Source organism: Sinohyriopsis cumingii, chromosome 9 (assembly GCF_028554795.1).
Source record: "Sinohyriopsis cumingii isolate HCF-2022 chromosome 9, ASM2855479v2, whole genome shotgun sequence".
NCBI lineage: Eukaryota > Metazoa > Mollusca > Bivalvia > Unionida > Unionidae > Sinohyriopsis > Sinohyriopsis cumingii.
Window position 1 is genome coordinate 30,034,897 of NC_142969.1, and position 19,784 is coordinate 30,054,680.

A 19,784-nucleotide genomic window follows, 5' to 3' on the forward strand; every position below is an offset into this window, starting at 1 on the left:
GCGAGGCAGCTGTTAGTACCATCTTTTAAGTCTCTGGTATGACTCGGCCGGGAATCGAACCCACGACCTCCCGCATCCGAGGCGGAAGCTCTAACCACTAGGCCACCGGAGCGGTCATTTTAGAACCGTATAATCCGATAGGTCTACACTTGTGTAAGTTATACATCAGTGCTCCTTTGATTAGATTCACTAGTTATGATCGTTATGGAATAAAGATTATGTTCGGTTGACTTATAGTGGTTATTTTTTTGCTTTTGTTCAGTTTGTTGCGTAGATGACATTTCCTAGAGAACATACATTATCAAAAACATTAGGCTGCACATATCAGGAGTTCCATCTTAATTTTGCTACAACGTTCAAAATTTTGTTTTTCTTCAATCTTCCTCCAAGTATCGAGGACTGGAAAATGTTTCATCCAGCATATCTTGTCCTATGAGTCGGCGCGTGTTTTTAAAATTGTCTGCGTCTGTTTCTATGCATGTTGTCAAGCTCTGTGACGTTTTTTATTTTGAATATTTGAATGTGTCCTTTACATGGAGAAAGATCAGAGGGTTTGTTGATTTTTAAATGTTTCATGATGATCGATCTTAATTTGTATACAGTGTAGACTTGTCCAGATTAAAATGTAATACATATGTGCAAACATGAAGAGCAGCTTGATCTATTGAGACCTGTGAACTTAACTATATTTCCATAGCCAATCTATTTAATGGATATCTGTATAAGTTAAACAAAAATATGTAAATTCAGCTCTTCAATAAAAGAAAATATTGTAATGAAGATGACAATTATGGTTTAACAATAATAATAATAATAATAATAATAATAATAACAATAATAATAATAATGAGTGAATACTGCGGATAATACTAATACCACTACTATTAATAATAATAATAATAAAAATAATGAAAATGACAATAATAATAATGAGTGGAGATTGCGGATAATAACAATAATGCAAATAAATAATAATAATAATAATAATAATAATAATAACAATAATGAGTGAATAATGCGGATACTACTACTACTACTAATTATAATAATAATAATGACAATAATAATAATAATGAGTGGAGATTGCAGATGTGACTAATAATACAAATAATAATAATAATAATAATAATAATAATAATAATAATATTATTATTATTATTATTATTATTATTATTATTATTATTATTATTATTTACTTAGTTTTTATTACCTAAACACGAATCTTGGCTGACTGATATGTTATCTAAACCGATCGAACTAACATATTGTTCTCCAGTCAATACTTGTATTACAATTTTGATGACGCTTGTATTCGTAACCTTAGTTTCTACGATGGCGTTGAGCCATGTATGCACCATGTCAGCTGATCTAGTCCATGTCACATATGTAATGAGCCCAATTTCATCCTGAACGAGGACTTCAATTTTATTTTTATAATCTGTGCTCATTTGATACATAAATTCTTGTGCTGGTAATTCTTGCATTGACGTTTTTTCCTTTAGCTAGTAGATAGTGGCCTATCCCTGAAATAAATGCAATCGTATTTGCAAATGACTGAGAAGAAATTACATGAAACAGGGAAATAAATTAATACAAGGAAGGAGGGAGAGATAACATTCCTCAACGACGTACGTCTTTAACATAGATTGCCAGAAGAAACGTTCTTATATAAGGTACAAAATAAATATATTAATAAAATATTGAGTGTATACTGTTAAAATACTTGTTTCAAATGAGATTTGAAATGCCTGTTAAAAGTACTGCCTTCTTATTGTGTACACATTAAGATCCCTGTGTATCTTGTATTCTGCAATATAAACTATATCCTTCATATTGTTACACGCAAAGGCTCTCTCTTCCGAGCGAATGAAATACTTTTGTGACTCTTAAACTCTCAAATACTATAGTACTTTTGCTCTAATCATCTAATGGCCACACATCAGAAAACTATAATTCCACACTGCGTGATTTTTCTTGTTTCACATTTGTGTGACCTTTTATTAAGCCCTTTTAAGCAGAATACTTGTACTTCATGTCATGGAAGACAAAGCAATTCCGAAACACCCAATGCAAGGTATTATTTATATATTATTTTAGTAAACACTTATACCTAATAATATTTATTAAATTAGTGAGGTTTCATTTTACGAAACCAACCCATGATGTCATAGAGCGGGGGGGGGGGGGGGCTGAACAGACAAAGCCATGGAGGCGTCCATTTTCGAAATCCGGCCTTACGTCAAGGTGTGATGAGGACGTCAATGACTGCGTTGGCATGCTGAAGTCCAAGTTCTGCCGGCTACACGTCAGAGTATTATAATTTGCGTGTGATCGGTCATTGTCGGAATTTTGTAAAAATATTTGGCGGTGCTCGAACACGAAGGAGGAGAAACAAACTGTCTCTACGAGTCGTGAAAGAGGTAGTTCATTAGTCCCTTAAGACATTTCTCTAAAGCAAATCAACCCTTAACAAATTTCCGTAACAATTCCCCCTGAAGAAATTTTCCCAAACACCTCCCCCGTTAAGAAATTTCCATGTACCAAAGATGTTATAATAATGGGTGATCCTGCGTTAACCATGGATTCTCGTACAGGTAAATTAACTCGACAACGACTAGATGCGATTGAAAAATATCTTCCCGTCTGTGATACTGTCAAACTGCAACTACACCAGCATCAGGAAGCCAGAGAGGGATTTTCAGCATGTGCAGCGCAGTAGCTTAAACTGGTCACGGAGGCAACTAAAGGTCTTCATCCCACACTAGAGCAAATTGCAAAAGCAACTATGAAACTAGCAGAAAGAATTAAAAAAATAAGATTCCATGGAGCTTCCTGCTGAAACAGCTGCTGCTCAACCACAATTACAGGAAGGGATACAAAAGGTACTCAAGGGTATTAACCTAGCCCGTGAGGTGATCGGCGATGTGGAGGATTGCTTGACAGAAATAAAAGATTGGCCGGTAAGAGTAAAAGTTGATAAATAAATTTACCGAGGACGGTATTAAAGCTATCAAATAAAACCAAATTCTTTGAAATCCCTGCGTGCTGCGTTTGGGCTTGATGAAAAAGAAAAATATGTGAAACCTGAGTAAGTTGGCAGTATATCAAGTCTCGATGATTGGCGCAAATGTATGTACCACATTCTTTTCGGTGCTAAGCAAGTCGAAAGTGACGATGCAGGTCATAACTCATTTAGCCGGGCAGTATATGCGTATTTTCAGCAAGAAAAACAAGAAAGGGGATACAAATATGAAGAAATAAACATCAACTCGAAAAAGCAAGAGAAGAAAGGGAAACATCAAGAGTAAAAACTGGATCTAAAATAAGAAAGAAAAACAGAAGAAGCACGTGGTATTGACACTTGAGGAAACGGTCTTGCCATTAGAGGAAGTGGTCATAGTGTCCCATGTCCCATTAATGTCCTTGCTGACGTTGATCGACTAGAAATTCTGACTGGTGGGCGATGCGCTGCCCAGAAATCGTAAATGAGGCTGCAGAATTTGTCGACGATTGTTCACAGGTGCTATCATGTACGTTAGTGTTTATCGGGCATTTTTTTTAATGAAATTACTGAGGATTATTACAGCGACTAATCATCGCTATCAAGTATGCAATTAGATCAGTAACACAAAAATAACATGATCATACACAGCGCTCGCCATGGTCCTGAACACGTCAGGGTAATCAATTAATGATTGCCAATCTATACAGTTATCTACGGAGATGGACTCGGCCATTATGTTCAAGGTCTATTCAGAACGGTAGCCTCAAAAGCGATTCCGATTGCAAAGCAACGAGGAATGAAAACCATTAACGCTGTTTGTGACAAGGCTATTGTCACGCTGGTGATATTGCTAGTAAAGCATTCTCAACAATCAAACAAAGACTCTCACGATTAATACGAAGATCGCCTGCAGTCCGAGCACAGCCAGTAAAATTGCAGGAAGTTGCACTTCCATGTACCGAAGTGATGTAACCAAGTATCAGTAAAATACTAAATCAAGCTGCAAATGAACGGCTGAAATAATTAGCTGGCGTTCCGCTGACATCACAACAAGCCGCCGAAAGAGAAACAATATAAGAGCAAGTCTGATAGCTGAAAGTGGTCTTGATCCAGTGAATCGTCGACGTCGTTTTAAATAACGACAATTATCGGGCTAGCCCGATGCAGAGATAGTTATTCACGGTCCGCTGGTCCATCACTGGTCTTTGCAAAGGATGACACTGATCACCCCGAGAATCGTAACATAACAATGAATCCCGCTATAACTGAAGTCGCACCGTTGAATGGAAATTTGAACCATTGATTCTCAGCATCGACGTTAAACGCCTACGAAGAATTTTCATGTGCGATTCCACTATCACATATGTTTGGATTCTGCCCTAACGTCAGAAAATTTATCTTCGGTGCAAAACATAAAGTTGTACTTCTACGAAAAGCCACCGACAATGATGCAATCTGGCGCCACGTCATCGTTGACACTGCCTAAATAGTACTGAAAAAACTTTTATTGTCGATGCTAACAATGACGCCATCATTGCATGAAGAACACCGGTTGCTCTCTTTCATGGACTACGGCGGCACATCAACGCTGTCCAGCGGACAGAGTATTGTTACTGGGTTATTCAAATGACATCACAACAAGGCGTGTCTGCACCACGTTATATATTCATAGCATTGCAGGATATCGCCCGAGTAGATTCACAACAGCGAAACCCAATGGTGTTTGACACGCTTGGGGTTAGTGAAGTTTGTCTGAGGATACACGGACATCAAGAACCAGGGGAAGAAGTGTTGCAAGATGTTTACAACAATCATATTACATGTGCACATCAGCGTTTGATGACATTTATGGGGCGTAATCAGAATCGTGATTCCGGTTTGCAGATATCTCAGCCTGACTTCAGAACATTATATCCGCCCTATTACTTCTCGCTGAAACACTTGGATGTGTTCAGACAGTCAGTCGTCGATATACATTTTTGAATTCGTGCGCCACGACCACCTATGGAGGCTACATATCAATTTCTGTTATATTATAAGACGAAGCAATGTTGCTCAAAGGGGATGGTAGACGAATGAAAATCATTCATAATCCAGTGGAAAATATGTAGCGCGAACTGTATTTAGATCATTCATGACATTATAATGTCATATCATCATATTGATGTTAGTCTGAGTCCCGGCCAGATTACCAAGTTGAGATCAACGGCGTTACAGGGACCAAATAAACTATCATTGACAACAGCTCAGCTCAAGCGCTTGAATAACGCTGAACAATGAAATACCTGCATTCGGCAGGTCGCACCGAATAGTCAGGATGTATTTCTCGGCAATCGCAACGATGGGCCTAATAGAACTTCCACGACTTACGTAATTGTTTAGTGCGGCTTACATGTAAAGCGTAACGCGACTCATTGACTAGATCTGTCCTTGCTCAGTAATTCCTTTGCGTTCTGATACCTAAACGGTTGCTCAGCAAGTGTTCGATTAAATTGTTCGACAATGGCCTGATCGCAATGTAGCGCAGTGTGTCCTCGTCTTATTTTCACATCGTGGAGTTTTATCAACGACGTTACTGCACCTAGAAATTCTTTGCCTGGACCAACCTGTAGCAACTTTGGCCATATCAGGCCACCACGCTCACAAATTCGCTGATGCCTGATGAACCTAATTGGATAAGCTGACATCAAACCATCTGTACTGAATCGTTTTAGGCGGCACCAGATTAATTTGCCATATTGTCTATCGGATCATCCAATCTGCGCAACAGCACATGTGACACCAGCCGATGTATCGAATTTACTGATCGCCGATCTACCTCTTCAGCATCTGATTGGGCAAGAATAAATTGATTCCATATCATAATTACAGGCGATTATTTGCTAGCTCTGGAGCTAAGCTCCTACCACTAGTTTACCACTCATTGCCGATCTGATTAGCCAAATGGCGAGCAATTTTCTTTGTGACTTATGTTTTTACTGCCTTCAACGCGTGGATCAACTTCACGTCAGCGGTATGTCATTGCTGTAGATGTCGATGCTAATATGCGATGTCATAGACGTATCATGCCTGATCGATTGCATTTATTCTATATTCTTCAGGATTCTGCCGAGCATGCTCGTTGAGTCTAATATCAGGATACCTAGCCCATGGAGTTGCTGGTAATTTATCAGCAGCAATCGACAATGCTCCCATTGCTGCTCACAAACCTGTATTTTTGTTCCACATTCTACACGCTTACCTGTAAGCACACGTCTACGATTTCTTGTCGTTGTTGTTGTTAGCGCGCTCGTACCGGTGAAACCTTTGCATCGAACACAATATAAATCCATATAATTATCGTATTTGTACAAGATATATTTCATTGATTTTTCTGCAGCGCAAGAGCCCGAGGAAACTGAACATAATCCGGCCTTGCCCAGCTAAATTAGAAGAATCATCATCGGTCCGAATAGATCTGGCAAAACTCAGCTGCTGCTTAACATGATAATGAGATGACTTCAATAGATAAACTGTACCTGGTAGCACCATCTGTAGATGATCAGCGATGATATAATGTTCTTTAAGACTTAAACAAAAATGCAGAGTCACTGGACGAGAACGTCAATGAAAGTATTCAAAGACATCGATGATGAACCATCGGTCGGCGGTTTCGATGGCAACATTAACAACCTTGTGGTGTACAACGATATTTTTGTCGCCGCACAGACAATTACAGCACGATTATTATCACGAGGTAGACACAAAAGCACAGGTGCACTAATGATGTTGTTCCACACACGCTGCGAAATATTCATCAGACCTGGTGTTATGGCGACACGGATATGGTCAGGTTTAAGAACGCTTTTACACACGCACAGAAGAATCCGCATGGGTTTGTTACAATCAATCCGCACGATCCTCGGTCACGATATAGCTTTGGACTTGATAAGATATTTATGTAACAGGGTAACCACGGATTTCTTCGCATCTTCGTACGGTAAGTTCATTCTTTAGTTTAGCGATTATCATCGCGTACTCAGAAGACTCTTTCGTAAGTTTCTTGTTGATCTCCGTTAAATCGGCGTCTTCGCCAGTTAACTTTGTGTTGGCCACCGTTAAGTCATTGTTTTGATCATATAGGAGTTAAATACATTGTCCAGCTGATTAACACGCGTGGTTAGATTTGAGTCAATTGACTCTAGCTGTTTTTTATCCGTCTGAGATGTGAGTGAAGCCATATGTTTATTTAATGCTCGAAACCTCTTAGCGGCACTGCGGTGCTCCTTTTTAAGCTGATCTTAATGATCAGTTGACGCATTTTGGGTCTAAACGTTATGTTCGTATTTAATACTGAGCTAGTCGAAAACATTCTCATGGTCAGGTATTTGTTAGGTCCGCGGAGAGCTTGTCAATCTCCGATATTTGCACGTTGGTGACATCACGGAGCCGCCATTGATCGTCTTTGTATTGGTGAGCGTAACACGCTTTAAGATCCCTGTCGTAATCGGAGAGATGCTGTGAGGTCAGATTTAACGAGCACGGTAGAACAGGATGCCATGCAAGCTCATGCTTGGGATTTTAGAGAAAGTATTTTACATCAATCTTTGATTTTCGCGTCATTGACAATTCTGTATAGCCGATTGAATCCCTCGCAAACGTTTTCAGCCAGTATCTTTCGTGGCGGGTTAAAGTGTCTTTTTGATGTGCCTCTCAATGTGGGAATATCTTATTTTCTATTGAGGACAAGAGCGCCTCTAGGGCTGAAAGCTTACTAGGGGCCTGAATTTAATAGCTGTTTTTGGGTAATATGTGATAATCATCGGTAACAACGTTTAAGTCTCCAGCATCGTTACTGAAGTTTTCTTTTAGTCTCAATAATGTTTTTCCGGAGAAAATTTGTATTCTTTATCTGTTTTGTTCATGTATCTTTCGCTTTAATATAACAATGCCAGGGTTATTGTACATTTGCCGGAAAGAACTGCCACCTGAGAGCGCGCACACAAATAATTTCATATTCGTGTTGAAGAACGATTCGAGCAGGTGGCTAGTCGAAAAGAAGGAGGAGAAAGTGTAACATAATGCTTCGGAAGGTAACACATATTACTAATAAAGCAACTCAGTATCATAGTTTAAAGAGTTTCAGACTTTCCTCGACAGTGGAAAGCAAAATTATATGTGTCAATTTCTTCAAAGTGCGCATAATACCCAATACAAGTGCACAAGAGTAAACCGGTGGCCAATATCAAGTCGCAAAAGACTACGTTTGTGCATATGTACTCAATGTTTTCGGCCGCGGGACGTGGACCCTACACCTTAGAAGAAATCCACAAATCTGACCCTGACTTCGACATGAAATATGCAGCAATTACTAACGTGATTAGCTTTTATTGTTAACAGTCTACAAAGAGTATGATAAAATGAGCAGTAAGCTACTACAACAACTATTATTTATGATATTACCAATTATACTTTTTGCTGTATTGATATTTGTGTTGCATTTCACCGTTTTATTTACCACTTATCCTTGCACTCTTTACTTCTATTTATTTCCGATTACGCTTACGTCATGGAAGGTCTGATGTTTGTCCGGCTTTTATAATTGGTAAATTATAGAAGGATGGAAATCAAAAGTATCTGTTTTTGCGAATTTGGGTGATATTTTCTTAAACAAAGTAGGACTTAAAAATTTCCGGCGAATGACTTTGCTCCACAAGAAAAGACGCGACCCCTAATTCATCGCATGATCGATTTTCTTGTGAACATTTAAAGTAAAGAAAATTTAACTCGCCTAATGATAATAAAATAAGTACTTGCCATTTGTGTAGGTCCTGCTAAAGTTATGAATGATCCAGCCACAAACATCTCCAAAGTCACAGTCTACTGTAATAAAGAACAATTTGTTTGCCTTTGAGAATACCAAGGGCGAATACAAATTATCTTACCTGTATGATAATGCTATTTATTCATACTTATAATAATTATCTTAGTATTATCAATCACTCTCCGGTAAACTAAAGAGATATCACTTTTCCTTCCTTTTCATATGTATATGTAATCCCACATATTACCTAAATTATATGAATTTATATCATCAATAATATACTACTAACAATATGAGTACTAGCATTAAAACAACTGTTATAAATGACAATTGTGATAATAATAATAATAAACTGCTTACTTCTGCATACTACATCAAGGAGTTCAATGTTGTCAATATTCATGACATCATACTTTTCTGTCGATGCATTTAAGCGAATTTGGAAAGGTCCCTGCTTCTGCATATTGTTAATATTAAGCAAAACCTTTTGCCATTGGTTATCGATATTCCCCTCTCGCAACTGTATTAGGGGATATTCAGAATTATTGTAGACCAATACGACATTGAGAGCTCCGCTGTAGAAGTCTGAATTGTATGAAGATCGTTTTGTCATGTAATCAAATCTCAGGCATTGGATGCTGGCATCCTGCACTGCCATGCTCTCAAGAAGTGTCGTTGTTTCTAACCAATACAGTGCACCCAATTGTAAGTATCTGTTTGTGCCTGAAAAAATAACATTGTGCGAAAGGTATGTATAATTTCAGCACAAGTTTCTTGTTTAACACACACACACACACACACACACACACACACACACATATATATATATATATATATATATATATATATATATATATATATATATATATATATATATATATATATATATATATATATATATATATATATATATATATATATATATATATATATATTAGTTCAATGGTCAGATTGCAAAGTTTCTGATGTAAATCATTTTATATTAGTAAGTAAATATTCACATTCAGGTCAACTGATCTCGAATAACAGTTTAAAGAACTCAGAGCAATTATGGATAAATAAAATATGATATGAAGATATACTGCTTATAAATCTACCACGACTACTGTTGTTCCGACAGTCAAATACATATATACGTTCTCAGTCGGTAAATATGTGAATAAATAAAGAAAGAATAAGAAAGAGGAAATAAAGGAAAGAACGAATTGTAAAATGGAAATATAAAAAGGTGAACAATATATTCATACTAATATTTCATCACTTTGTTTTCTCCTATTATTAATCTACGTCAGTAATTGATAAGTAAGTTACGATAAAATAAATAGATAAATGAATAAATCAAAAAATAAAGCAAAAAAATTAAACTGGTCAATGAATGACACAAGGATAGAAAAAGTATGGTATCTTTATCTATGTACGCAGCATAACATTGTACTAATTTACCATGTTCTTCAAAGCTTAAATTACCACTGGAGAAATTATATGGGTGTCTCCATCCACATAAGCCGTCATCAAATCTGCAGTCAACTATAAAAACAATTTAAATTTGTCAATAACCTTCCATATGGCATATGCATGTAATATTAAAATTACAGACATGTGTATTTCAGGGTTCTAAATGTATGTTGATAATTAGTATATTTTCGGCTGATTTGTATAGTTAAGGATATATATATATATATATATATATATATATATATATATATATATATATATATATATATATATATATATATATATATATATATATTTATAGTCAGCATTATTTCCATGTTGTGATCGATATAAATACATTTTAATGATGTTTTTATTATGACGCTACTGTCTATATTTTTGTTAACTTTAGCAAACTAATTCAGTAAGTTAATACTTTTCTCTAATGAAATTGTTGGATTTTAACTGTCGATTTTAATTGCAATCAAACTAAGCACGAATTTATAATCTTGTTTTCTATGTAACTGTTACAAATTGACTAGTTAAGTATAATGATTTGTAACAATGTCAGAGTTAATCAGCGCAAAAGCCACCCCACCTCCATAAAAAAACCATATCTTTTTTAATTTTATCAAATCTGAAACATTGATTCGAAAATATTGCAGCTCCTTCAAAGCATTGTTGTCGTTCATTACTGATATAGCTAAGATGATACTCTACCTAATGAACAGAAATATGATTCTTTATGCAACCCTTCCATTTGTTAAATCAGTTATGTATTTTAAAGCATGTCAAAATAACATTAATAACTCGGCTTATGCTATAATGCAAAATATTTATGAGAATTCTATAAATATTACTTTACCAAGCTTTTATTAACTGGCACAATATTTGACTTGATACTTACTGCTTTTCTTGTTATGTGTGAGATACATGGTTACACGAATGCTCTTCAATTAAATATTCCTGTCTTAATTTATTTGATGATTGTTTTATAACATGTTCACGGGTCTTTTAAAATATTTGTATGCAACGTAATTTGAAACTGTGATTTGCAATAATGAGATTTGAATTGAAAGAAATGTTAATAAATTGAAGCTACTCCTTGATAGTTGACAAGCACATATTATATTATACAGACACCATGAAATATATCAGCAATAATCTTAATTATAATATAAATAAACATGCCCATGATGGCAACATCTAATTACTGAAAACTTCCTCTATATATAACTCATTATAAAAGCCGATGTACGCAAAGGTCTTTAGGATAACTCTTTACAGATTGGGATGGCAATATTTGTGCTACGAAACAAAGAACACTGTAAATGTGAACAGCTTTATAATGGGCTAGATGTTCAAAAACTATTCAGTTAGATAAACTTTTCTATAACATTTTTTCTTTTAAACCACCCATTATCATGCCAGTTACATGATTATCAGATAATCAAATAACTCCTAAACCGCCGAAATAGCCTCACTGACTTTTTTCTTTTCTGTTCAATTTTCAGGGTCAAATCAAGCAAATAAAACATTAAAATTCTATCTCACTAAAGCGCTCATATATAAATATTGAACAAAGTCAACCCTCTACAGAATAACGTATCTCTAAAGCAACGACGTACATAGATGCATTTTAAACATGCTTTCTTATTGGCGTTGTCATTGACCATTAGCTATTTCTAATTCTAGTTTATATGTGGGTGTTGAGTCCAACATATATTGGAAGAAACACAAGCTAAAAGGCGGTAGCACCTATATACGCAAACATTCAACATACCGTAGGCTGTTGACGAGAAACGATAATTTCTCTAGATTGAACCAACATGCTATAAATGCACTTGTGACTAGGTTCGAGTCATATTTGCGTGGGTGAGTCGGTGGATGGTAAGTGATTCTGAAGTAACTTATAAAATTTGTTGATCAATGTTGACGGTAACTTCAAAATAACTATAAAAACTCATCAGGAATACTGTAATTTCATTGGAATTAGAGTGTCCAAAAAATCTTGATATTTACAAGAATTTCAGTTCAATAATATAAAAAGTTAAAATTACAGCAGAAGGATTACCACTTATGTTTTCTTTCAAAGGGAAATATATATGAAATCATCAATTGACAGAAGCAATGAAATATTTCTTTGAGGACATTAGCAATATTACTGGAAACAATTGTTATATTAATCGTAGTTGTTATAGTTGAACTTTAGAATCATGCAGTATGATAAATGTCATGGAACATAACATATAAAAAATATTTTTCAACAAGAAATATCGATGGAGATAAACAGAAAATATAACACAGACGCACACAAAAAGAATATGTGTTTAGTTTGACATCAACCGATTAAGAAATGTATTTAAATAAACTCCGTACTATAATTATATGTGCTGGTGCAAATTGCAGATATTCAAGGTTTACGTAGATTTGATTTAACAAAGTATATTGTTTTGAAAATATTATTCTAATTATGTGCCAAAGACTTATATACTATAATAATTACAAAAATAATTACAACAGACAATGGCTCTCTAGCGACGTCAATGCAAATCTTAGTGTTGCTCTACTTCACGCTCCAATAGATTCCGGTGAAAGATTACACACATTTATAGAATTATTTATTAGATACCAGGTAACAAACACTTTTTTGTTTCTTTCAGACGAGCGTGCAAATATAATTGATACATAAAGTAAAGCAACAAAATGTAATCAAATTAACATTCAGTGGTAGGCATTATGGGATATCCAAATTGGTAATAGTGTAATTCTGTGATGAAATACCTTCGTGAACATGTTAAATCTTGAGCAGTACTTTGCTTACAAGATTAAAATTATGTAGGGATTATTTTCAATGAAAATGATGTTGAATCAGTGATTATCATAGGTAAATTAGATTGTGGTTGAAACGTTAAAACAAATCAAAATAAATACTATTTTAATGAGGATGACATTTTAATAAGCATCTGGACTTTTAAGATTGCGGCACTGTATACCTCATGATCGTATGGTATATTTAAATCCATCCCTCAGCCAGTGTTAGTAGGAGGAAGATAAGCATAATTTATTCCTAAATAAATTTAGATTATTATAACAACATATTTTTGTATACTCCTGCATGCTTTTATTCTAATATGTCAGTCTAAGAAGCTTATATCTTACCTCTGAGATCACCCAATTCTTGTATTGGTGCATTTCCTAATATAATCGCCTGTGCCGTGAAACAATACATTTTCTTCATATTATTAAAAATCGCTCTTTCAACCGTTATGCCGATTTGATCTCTGTCAGTCGCTATAACGCTTCATTTTTTCACCCTATTGGTACTTTAGCTGGTTGTAACGAAGGTCATACAGACGTAAATTACTTCTAACACTGTCAAAGTGCTTTAAATTGGTTTGACTGACCATTTGTTTTCCGAAGACTGAGCTATTCCTTAACTTAGAAAGGTACTTTTTCAGAGTTTTCTTTTTTTGTCCCAAAGATGTACTTATATTTATGTATGTGTTTAGCCGCTGCGAATATAACTGTATAATGTAGCCTGAAATTATTTTCCAACATAACATACAACATCAATTCCCAATACTGATTAACACATCCTAACTTTGGTTCCTAATGGACATAATACTTTAACACCATAGACTTTTGTATTCATTTAATCTTCCGTCAATGTCTTCTGTAATGGATATGAGCCATTGTAACTAATGACTAGTTTGTCTGCTGCCAAAGGATAATCTTACATCTAGTTGTACAAATATTTTGTTACCTCTAAATCAAGCTCTAAAATTTGGTAGTTTTATGACATATCACACGCTGACATTTTTTCCTCGTATATTTTATAAGCGGCTTGCCTTCCCATGTCCAGGTTCTAAAATATATTCGTTGGTCAAGTTACACAAATTGTTATATTTTAATCTATGACCTAGATGTCAGTACTTTCAATTAGTACATGACTACTAATTAGAGTCTACGTTAGCATTACACTATTTTTTGGCAGCTTCCAACTATTAAAATATTCATTACAACCTTTCTTTGTATTTAACAACATCTAGTGTGTAACCTTAAGTGTTAGATTTTAGCAGTTTCTCAATCTTAAAGACGTTATCTTGAATGCTGCAAATAGATTACTCATCCTCATAGAATATTCCCCTAATATTATCTCACTTTAAATAGTCTAATGTATGTGCTACAGGTCTCATACTATTGCTTCTCTGATTGTAAAAACATTTTCTAGTTGCAATTACAACCATAGCCATGTATACTTATATTCCGATATCCTGTCTCTTTCAAACATGTTACATTGGGGATTTTCCATAAAATTATGTTGTAAGATAGGCAAATAATTTTAATCTATATTATTAGATGTTGATCGGTTTACTGCCATCATTAGGGTACATATCTATTGATATGTGATGTGACCTATTACATCAATTCAAAAGATGTTTGGTACAATACTTACCCATTTTCTGGTTCTAAAATACCACTATAAAGTGCCAAGAGTCCTATTAAACATTTTAACTTAATTCTCGTTTATGTCTGAGTAAATGGAAAAGGATTTGATATCTTCTTTAATGAATATCGTATTGTCTTTGTAGTTATACAATTGATTTCATTTATTGAATTTTATTTTCTCGTTTTGTTTTCTCATTATACAACTGCCAAAATAATTATGTGTGTAATCTCCCTTTCTGCTTCTACTACCTTAGCTGTGGTTTACATTGGAAAGACGTCGAAATTTGTCTTCTTTGTTTTCTTTTATCATACTTCATCAACATGCATTTGTTTTCTTTGCATACAATTACGCATTCTCCGTATAGCATTTCGCCGCCAAATTTACAGCGTTGAATCAGTGGTATTATATCTTAAACATTATTATTACTACAAAGAACGGTCTCTGGCTGAAACCTTAGTGTCATAAATACAAGCAATGCTTTTGGCTAATACCTTAATGTATTGAAAGCACGTCGTCTCAGTCATGGTGTCCACGCGTTAGGAACTGTTTCTCAAAAAAAAGAAACCCCTGTTATATTCTGCTGTGCGTGACGGAGTTGTTAGAAAATTAAACAACAAAGAACAACATATATGTAACAAAACGACATTCACTGATAAAGCAACTATAGTCTCTAAAACTTTGATAACACACCATGCAACACATGCTGAGAGAGACAGTCACACACGCACATGGTATTATGCTAGAAACTACACACATCATAGCAAATTTTATTCAATATGTATCTTTGTAAAATGTTTGGTCAGCGTCATTAAATGTAGGTAAAAATATCTAATTCGTTTTATTTACTTCGCGTAAAACGAAATAGGTACTTTTGGCTAGATTTAATGACGCTGACCTGAAAATGTACTGAGCTACATATAGTATCAACTTTCCGATGCTGTGTGACACGAACTATAACAGAAAACAATGTTCCAGACAGATAGGCAACACAAATCAATGACTACAAAGATCCAAACTATTTCAAGGGCATCATGAAAACCGGCAACAACCAGAAATGTGTTATATCATTCCTGCGTTCTTCAAACTTTGTCAAACAACCCACAACCATATATAATTAAATAAAATACTGTAAATAAAAACAAGTGATCCATCTACCAATTAGAGTGGATCATTCGTCAGTCAACACGCTATTCCACAAGATTTACAGGTATCGTAGCATAGTACCGTAATATCGATACCTGCAATATTTCCAGGACAAAAAATTAAAATTTCCAAGAATATCATAAATTATAAAAGTTTGAAACAGCCATTACACACTTCGTTAGAGCTTTATTCATTACAGCATCGTTGCCTACCATACAACATTTCTTTTCAAAATACAACTGATGAAAGTTAAAAGTTTTCAGAATAAAATATATTAATTATTGTTATTTTCATACGACATCCATTACTTAAATGTGACCATACAGTAATAATATCAACTGATTTAAAGTTTATACTTTCTTCTGCGTAGAACGTTTGCACTTAGGATTGACTGTTTCACCCCATTTTCCTCATTAATATGTTCGTATTAATGCGCTTTAAAAAAACAAAAGCATGTGGCTCGAGACGCTCATGTTGAAATACTTGCAAGACATGACATTTGTGCGCTTTTGTTTTTGAATGTTTTTTTTCTTTCTTCTTCTAAGAGCAGCTTTCATAAGCTAAATTCTACTCAGATAATTATTCATATTTTCATTAAAAGTACAAAACCTGATGACCGTTATATAGAGTAAGTGGCAATAATAGTACCTGATGAATAATGTTTTGAGTCTGCTAGCTATATTGCAAATGTGCAGGGTTATTGTAATTTTAATGGCAACAATTGTGACGAAAATAATCTATGTCGGTGTTTGTACCATGACTAGGAAATTCTAGACGCATAGCCTCGTGGGGAGACAAATAATGTAACCCGTTGAATGGGATTTCCTTGCGTCGCTGCAAACCCCTATATAGATTCTCTTAGTTGTGAGTTCGATGCATGGGGTCAGGCTGATACCTCAGCGTTGTGAATGTAAGGCATCGGCGTCTGGTGATACCTAAATACCGTGGATACTGACAACGGATTCTAGCTCATGCCGAAGTATTCTGCATACAAAGTACATACTAGTTAAAATATCCACATTTCGCACTAACGTCATCGTACAGCAGAGCTGGCAGACAAAAGCAGTAGAAATGTAACGTCCTCCACGTGCCATTTTGAAACGTAATTTACATCGTTGCAACAGTGGTATTATCCTTCTAAAGCAATGGCTCTGCCTGTGAAATGTGGTGTTATCGTCCAACACTAAAGTCCGATTACTTTCAGGAATACCATTAGGCGGTTACTTTTGCTAATACTATTTTGAAGTGTTTGAGTCGTTATTCATCTTCTTTTAAACCAAAGATAAGGTCTCTTTTTTAACAAACATTAATAGTATTTTGAGATATAAGTGTGTTTTGTCCCTCTTCATCCGTGTTTTGCTGTTCTCACCTGACTAACATGGTAATCTTGTGAAATATCATTCTTACAATGTTTGCCACGGGTTGATTATCTCGTGCTGGTTGTCTTGGGTCACTTGTTTTGGGATCCTCGTGCGAAGCAGGTTCTTTTGAGCAGTAAGTGACTATAAATAGTTAACACCCCTCAACTTGACAGGCAGATGATGTCAGTGTCACAAGAAACACTTAACCTAACATAATATGACTAATTTAAAAATATAAATAAATATATCAGTGGCTCCATGACAAAACAATGTAAATTCCTATGCCAACTCCAACACAGATTATGTTAGTTTTGTCTTTTGACGTGTATATTTTCTTTCGTGATATCACATCGTTGTAGTCGACATTACAAAACGGTATTCCCATGGACATTAACACCATTTTGCTTTTCTGAACTTAATTTGTGTACTATGTTATATGTTTATAATCACGTTAACAGTTCCTTTATACTCGACCTTATATTTACTTGATAACATGTGTGAGCATAATAGAAAGTACGAATACCTTTTATATTTAAAATAGTTCCGTGTTTTTCGTGTATGAATCAAGCCCAGATGTTGCGAGTCTGAGTACTGCCTTGTGATAAGACTGAGTAGACTTCTATAGTGTGTATATGGGCAATGCATTTTACTTGCCTCAACGCGACATTAAATCCATACTTTGTTATGCTCTAAAACAAAAATCTAAAGCCTTTACCTGGTGGTATGTACTTGGAAAGTTATGCAACTAGTTTCAGTAAAATTATTTGATTCGTAGTACTGCAATAGTCCAAATATATAAGCTAATTATTGAACAAAACCTGGGTTAGCTTTATCTAAACATTTAAATAGAATGATACAACTTCGTCTGTCGTTGGGAAATGTGCGCTTTAAAGGTAAACATTTTACAGTATAAAGTGGTATATAATATTAATATTTCATCCAATATGTATCAAAATGCATCATTAATAAAATCAATTCTCAATGTGTTACAAATTTGAATTCATGTTTACGATTACACAATACAAGCATACAAGCAATAATTCTTGAACAATGTAATCACTATTTATACACGATATGTAACAATGGTAAAGTATTCGGTTGTTGTACTTGTGACGCATAGATTAAGGTTAAAATCGACAAGGTTGAAGATCGTAAGGGTCTATGTAAATGACTATATCACTAATCGTTAAAAAATTGTTTTAAGACACCTTTTATTCATTTTAAAAATAAACCTTATCATCTCGCGTGGGCAGAAAAAAAAAACACCAGATATATCACCTGAATTACAGTATTATCATGTATAAAAATTAAAGTGAATAGAACCGACAAACTAAGAAATTTCCATTACATATTTAGTTAGACCCATTTGACTCGGAGAGAGAGAGAGAGAGAGAGTGTGTGAGAGAGAACAATCAATTATTCTTATATATATATGTATATATATATATATATATATATATATATATATATATATATATATATATATATATATATATATATATATATATATATATATATATATATATATATATATATATATATATATATATATACTTACTGGGATTTGTGTAAGCAGATATGAGTGCTGGAAAAAGCGTAACATACATCCATCGTTTGATCATTTTCCACTTTTATTCATCTGTGCACAATACTGTATATATGTATAAATGTCCAACGTTTATGTAATAGTGTGAGTAAAGGAAAGCTACTCATTTCCGGATATGGAGAGCTTGCATCCCTATTACTCTTACAAACATTGAATTTAGAGAGAGATAGATGAATTAGGAGACTGAACGGTAAACAAGTACAAACATTTTATCCGTGCATGACATGAATTAGAACACCAGTGAATATTACCGGTGGAGAATAGCAGCCTATTGCCTTTCTTAGAATTTAGTCATTTGTATTGAAAACGGTTTTTCGCATCTGTTTATTTGCAAATATATACACACTAATCGGGCCATAACTTGAAAGTTGCTTAAAGTTTTGTTCAATATACATGGCATGTTAAATCCGAATCATGTGCACGAGACATCTATTTACTTACCACCTGCCTATTTATAAAATGAATTCAATATGATGGACAGGAAATTGCTATTATTGGACCTCACTGGAGGATGCTTGTTAAATCTTTCCCTCAAAAGATTAAATATCGGGTCTGTGAGCTACAAACCTCATCGGATTAACTGCATATACCAACTAACAACGCACATACACTCTCTGCTAAGAGTTTCTTTCCTTATCATCAATAAGCCTAGACGATGATGTAAGCATTTGCGCGTGGCATTTCTTAATAAAACATAGAAGATTATACTCAAATAATACTTCTATATTCTTATTAACATTCCATTTGTTTCTTGGTGGCCGCGTTCTCTAAGGCGCATGATGCCTCAGTGCAAGACATAACTATAAACTGCCACAATGCATCGTATCAATATGACTGAAAACAATATTTAAATCTACAATTGTAACCAAAACACACACACACACACACTTCTGTCCGCGTGATTTGTAGTCTCTGCCTGACCCACGCAAATATGTAGGAAGCCCGTAGCTTCCCTTGGTTTTATGGTTCTCCTCTGGTCT

At 34.8% G+C, this 19,784-nt stretch overlaps 2 protein-coding genes across 5 annotated transcripts in view; both read right to left on the reverse strand.

Annotated features, from left to right (window-relative positions):
• Positions 1-1,455, reverse strand: part of LOC149791475 (uncharacterized) — a 201,556-nt gene extending 200,101 nt beyond the window's left edge. For all 4 annotated transcript variants that reach the window (XM_089970019.1, XM_089970017.1, XM_089970020.1 and 1 more), the window contains exon 1: positions 1,211-1,455. In XM_089970019.1, the coding sequence (XP_089826145.1) occupies positions 1,211-1,448 (238 nt within the window). In that variant the 5' untranslated portion in view covers positions 1,449-1,455. The remainder of the gene's footprint in view (positions 1-1,210) is intronic.
• A 296-nt stretch (positions 1,456-1,751) lies between these two features.
• On the reverse strand, positions 1,752-18,845 carry LOC149791479 (uncharacterized). The gene is made up of 5 exons (XM_089969432.1): positions 18,757-18,845; positions 10,251-10,334; positions 9,168-9,530; positions 8,801-8,866; positions 1,752-1,807 (listed from the first exon to the last, which is right to left on the reverse strand). The coding sequence occupies exons 1-5, from the start codon at positions 18,818-18,820 to the stop codon at positions 1,752-1,754; spliced, it is 633 nt and encodes a 210-aa protein (XP_089825558.1). The 5' UTR covers positions 18,821-18,845.
• Positions 18,846-19,784: the final 939 nt, after the last annotated feature.

What these genes read in the sequence shown, in the direction of transcription:
- LOC149791479 (XM_089969432.1), bottom strand. Translation starts at nt 18,820, where the DNA reads ATGATCAAACGATGGATGTATGTTACGCTTTTTCCAGCACTCATATCT. An exon ending in CCTTGATGTAGTATGCAGAA is followed by an intron (nt 8,867 to 9,167) that starts GTAAGCAGTTTA and finishes TCTTTATTACAG; the next exon opens with TAGACTGTGACTTTGGAGAT. An exon ending in TAGCAGGACCTACACAAATG is followed by an intron (nt 1,808 to 8,800) that starts GCAAGTACTTAT and finishes TTTATATTGCAG; the next exon opens with AATACAAGATACACAGGGAT.